This window comes from Dioscorea cayenensis, chromosome 15, assembly GCF_009730915.1.
Source record: "Dioscorea cayenensis subsp. rotundata cultivar TDr96_F1 chromosome 15, TDr96_F1_v2_PseudoChromosome.rev07_lg8_w22 25.fasta, whole genome shotgun sequence".
Lineage (NCBI taxonomy): Eukaryota > Viridiplantae > Streptophyta > Magnoliopsida > Dioscoreales > Dioscoreaceae > Dioscorea > Dioscorea cayenensis.
In genome coordinates this window covers 14,613,985-14,618,146 of record NC_052485.1, presented here as the reverse complement: position 1 = coordinate 14,618,146, position 4,162 = coordinate 14,613,985, and the positions used below count along the sequence as shown (strand labels likewise).

Genomic DNA, 4,162 nt, shown 5'->3' with positions numbered 1-4,162 from the left:
CTTCAACCCTACGAGGAGACCAAGCAGAGCAAAGACTGAGGGTTCAAGCTATGGCAATGAACTTGGAAGTAAGAGCCCAAGGGGAGGAGCCACCCGAATACTATAAGTCTCCTCTTGAATGTCTTGATTCGGAGAGATTGTAGTTTAATTCTAGCAGAAGCGTTGTGGTCCCTCTTTGTTTGTACTCATTTTTATTTTTTATATGTGTGAGGTGGTCCATTTGTAATGAGATTGATGACACAAGATCCATATGTGGTCCTTGACCATTATTGAAACTCTGACTTTAGAAATGGAGCTTCTGTATTTATTTGCAAACTGGATTTTTAAGTTTGGAAACAATACTTAAGCAACATGGCATGGCACTATGAAACTATAACTAAAAAATCAAACTTCTACACCAGTTGCAGTATGAAAGTATGGGCACTACAAAACTAAAGTTGAAGTTGAGTGGCAAGTATAGTAAGAAATTGAAAGAACCAGGTGTAAGTAAAGGTATAATTGCAATTAGTATACTTTAATTTGGTTTAACTGTCATTACATTTGATGATTACCTTTGTCTAATTTCAAATAGATTAATCACCTTAGTACTTTACTTGGTATAACTGCAATTAGTATACTTTAATTCTATTTAACTGTAATTACCTCTGACGATTAATTAATTTTGTCTAATTTCAAATATATCAATGGCCGTAGTACTTTACTTGGTATACTTGTAATTAGTGTACTTCAATTAGGTTTTCCAGTAATTAACCATGTTTAACAGTACTTACATGTATGTTGTTTACCTGTGATGACCCATGTTTAAATGCACTTACATTCACTTTGGTTGATACAAGTGATTGCAGTAAAGAAGTTGATGTTTATTTAAAAAAAATTGCTAACAATGAGGAAGGTGTACAGGGTGTAAAGGAAGAAACTGAAATAGATGAAATGACAGTAGGTTTGGTAGATGTTGACTGTGAGGAGAGTGAGGAGGGTGAGGAAGGTGAGGAATATGATGAGAGTGAAGAGTATGAGGAGGAAGGAGACCTGGAGGAAGTTCTGTTAGGTAAGGGAAATGGAAGGGATATAGTTGATAAAGACATGCCTTCCATGATAGTGACTACAGTTTTGATGATGAAACAGATGAGGAGGAAGTGGTTAATACTACTAGAGTTAGGGTAGAAGTAGAAGTAGAGGTAGAAGTTGATAGTGATGGTGATGTGGAGACCGAGTATGCAAGGTCTGAAGAGTTGCAGTCATGCTCTTCAACAGATGAGGATTACATGATCCCTATAAAGCCTAAGTTTGCAGAATTTAATGAGGAAGTGGATATGAGGAACCCACAGTTCAAGATAGGGATGAAATTTAGGAGTTTTAAGCAATTTAAAGATCCTGTGAAAAATTATGGGATCAAGAACCGTTATAGCATGAAATTTAAGCCCAACGATAAAAGGAAATGTAAGGCTTTTTGTAGCAAAGGATGTCCCTTCTACCTATGGGCTTCTCCTATGGTGACTGACAGGAAAACAGTTTAGATAAAGACAAGTTGTTTAGTACATGAATGCACCAGGGGTCATGTAAATAGGCAAATAGGCATGTTAATGCAGATTGGATTGCAAGAAATTATTTGGAACAATTTAGGGCTGATCCTACATGGAAGATTGTTGGAGTAATACAAGCTATCAAGACCAACCAAGAAGTTGACATCACAAGGTTGCAAGCTTACAAGGCAAAATGCATTGCCTACAGGTGATTCCCAATATTTGAGCAATGTCAATTTTCAGTTATATTCAGGATGCCTGAATTTTTTTTCTTACTTCTATCTGTGTATTTTTTTTTTTTGTTTTTCTTTGATCAAAGGCTTATAGATGGAGATGAGGAATCCCAAATGAAGAGCTTATATGATTACAGGTTGGAGTTGTTGAAGACTCATCCTGGTTCAACAGTGATTGTGTCATGCACTGATGAAGGAGTTTTCAAGTCATTTTATGTCAGCTTGGCACCACTGAAGACAGGTTTTTTTGGAAGGGTGCGGGAATTTGGTCTCAAGTGATGGATGTTTTCTCAAAGGAGTCTATGGAGGGCAGCTTCTATGTGCAGTTGGGATAGATGGCAATGATTGCATCGATCCCATTGCCTGGTCCATGGTGAGTAAAGAGAACAGGGAAACTTGGAAGGACTTATTGCAGGTATTTTTTTTATTGCTTTAATTACTGCTTTGAGTTATATGGTGAGGGTAATTAGACATCATCGCAGTACTAATTTAGTATTGCTATTTGCTCTGCAGGAGTTTGACATTACTTTTATCTAGAAATTATTGATATCTTATTTATTTGTAATTGTCCTTCATGTGACAGAAAATTACCCAATTGCAGGTGCTGGCCCAAGATTTAAATATCACTAATAGCAGACAGTGGGTGTTTATGTCTGATAGACAAAAGGTAAAATAAGCTTTTGTTAATGCAATTGAATGTTCATGAATGAAAATGAGTGTGTTTATGAATGAAAGACAATGTATTTTGTTCACATTTACTGATTGAACAATAGCTGAACATTTCTTTTTTATTTTCTAAATTGTCTGGAAATGAGAAGCAATTTTCCAACAGGTCTTGATATATATTCATGTACTACCATAACAGGTATTGGTATGTAGCAATTGTAGTTCATCAACAGTGTTCAATTTGCTGATTTACCTTTATATGACTGCAAGTCATTAGCAATGTTCATTTTGCTAATTTACTTTTAATTGAATGCAGTTCATTGACAATGTTCAGTAAACACAAATTCGACTTCATTGTTATTTCTGCAATTTATCAACTGTAGATTCTAAATTAAAAACAACATTCAACAACACCATTTTGCTAATTTACTTTTAATTGAATGCAGTTCATTGACAATGTTTTGTAAACACAAATTCAACTTCACTGTTATTTCTACAATTTATCAACTGTAAATTCTAAATTAAGAATAACATTAAACAACAATATAAAAAGAAAAAAATTCATTCACATCTTAAGAGCTTGTATAGAGCTTGTATAACATCCAAAGTGATTAGTCACAAGCTCAAAATCTGAAACCATTAAAACAACATTCATTACAAAAATAAGAAACCTAAGCTAAGATCACCACCGATTCCTCCCTTATCGGTGAACATCTCACTAATCCCTGCAGATAAAAACAAGATCGCCCGTCTCCACCATGCTGCCTTTCTATCCTAGCTGAAGAACCCTAGCCAGGGGGTTTACATCATAAAGATGGATACTCACACGTGGGAGATGACCGATGTGGCAACCCCTGGGTGGTGTGGCCAAATAATCCTATGTGGAGGAGCACAGGGAGTTCTAGGGTGTCCAAAGAGTGCTGACATCAACTTCTTGGCTGCCAGCTTAGCAGGATCTGACTGAAAATTAGCAAGTAACCAGTCGGTGATACAGGAATAGATCTTGGGACACCAATTTGATACAAATTGAAGTATGGACCCCAAAGTGAAATTAACGTATAGTTTGGGTACCTCCCAAAAAAAATTCCCTATATATATATATATATATATTAAGATGCTTTATAACTTCATGAAAGACTCTCCCATTTTGACAGTAATATTAAGATATAAGGGTCCATTTGGATACAAGGATTGATCCCCAATTCATATTTGGGCATGCACCAAGGGACATAGGAAGGGATTGAGGGGGGATTGTATGCCCCTCAACCCGTTCATGCTCATCCCGCTCATTTTGGGGGGATTGAGCATGCCTGGTAAGCTAATGACATTTGTATCCTCTACAAATTACAAAATGACATGCTATATATTTATGAATTCCTCTCTCCCACTGACCTTGCGTCTGAACCCTACCTCCACTATAATCGTCTTCACCTTATTGTTACCGCTATCGCCACCTGTTGCTACCGCTGCCGCCACGATCGCGATTGCTGCCGCCATAGTCGCCACCAGAGGATCAAGTCTTCCTGGTTAGTTAGGAATCTGGCTAATAGTTTTTTTACACTTATTTTTTTAATAATAGTGGAGATCTAGAGAGAAAGGGAGATTTAAAGGGATAATCACTAGGCTGGATCTTTGGTCAAGAGGATTTTTCGCAACAAGTTTGGATTTAGTTTTATTTCTTATTTTGGATAATTATGAATTATGTTTATTATTTTTTTTAATATAAAATTCGGTGAAATT

At 36.3% G+C, this 4,162-nt stretch overlaps 1 protein-coding gene across 1 annotated transcript; it reads left to right on the top strand.

The window, feature by feature from the left end:
- The first annotated feature begins 774 nt into the window (after positions 1-774).
- Positions 775-2,759, top strand: LOC120277718. Its single transcript, XM_039284570.1, has 8 exons — positions 775-1,048; positions 1,126-1,440; positions 1,590-1,731; positions 1,843-1,997; positions 2,053-2,171; positions 2,340-2,423; positions 2,622-2,627; positions 2,739-2,759. Exons 1-8 carry the CDS (start codon positions 775-777, stop codon positions 2,757-2,759), a joined length of 1,116 nt encoding a protein of 371 aa, XP_039140504.1.
- Positions 2,760-4,162: the final 1,403 nt, after the last annotated feature.

What these genes read in the sequence shown, in the direction of transcription:
- LOC120277718 (XM_039284570.1), top strand. Translation starts at nt 775, where the DNA reads ATGTTGTTTACCTGTGATGACCCATGTTTAAATGCACTTACATTCACT. An exon ending in GCAAAATGCATTGCCTACAG is followed by an intron (nt 1,732 to 1,842) that starts GTGATTCCCAAT and finishes CTTTGATCAAAG; the next exon opens with GCTTATAGATGGAGATGAGG. An exon ending in CTTGGAAGGACTTATTGCAG is followed by an intron (nt 2,172 to 2,339) that starts GTATTTTTTTTA and finishes TTCATGTGACAG; the next exon opens with AAAATTACCCAATTGCAGGT.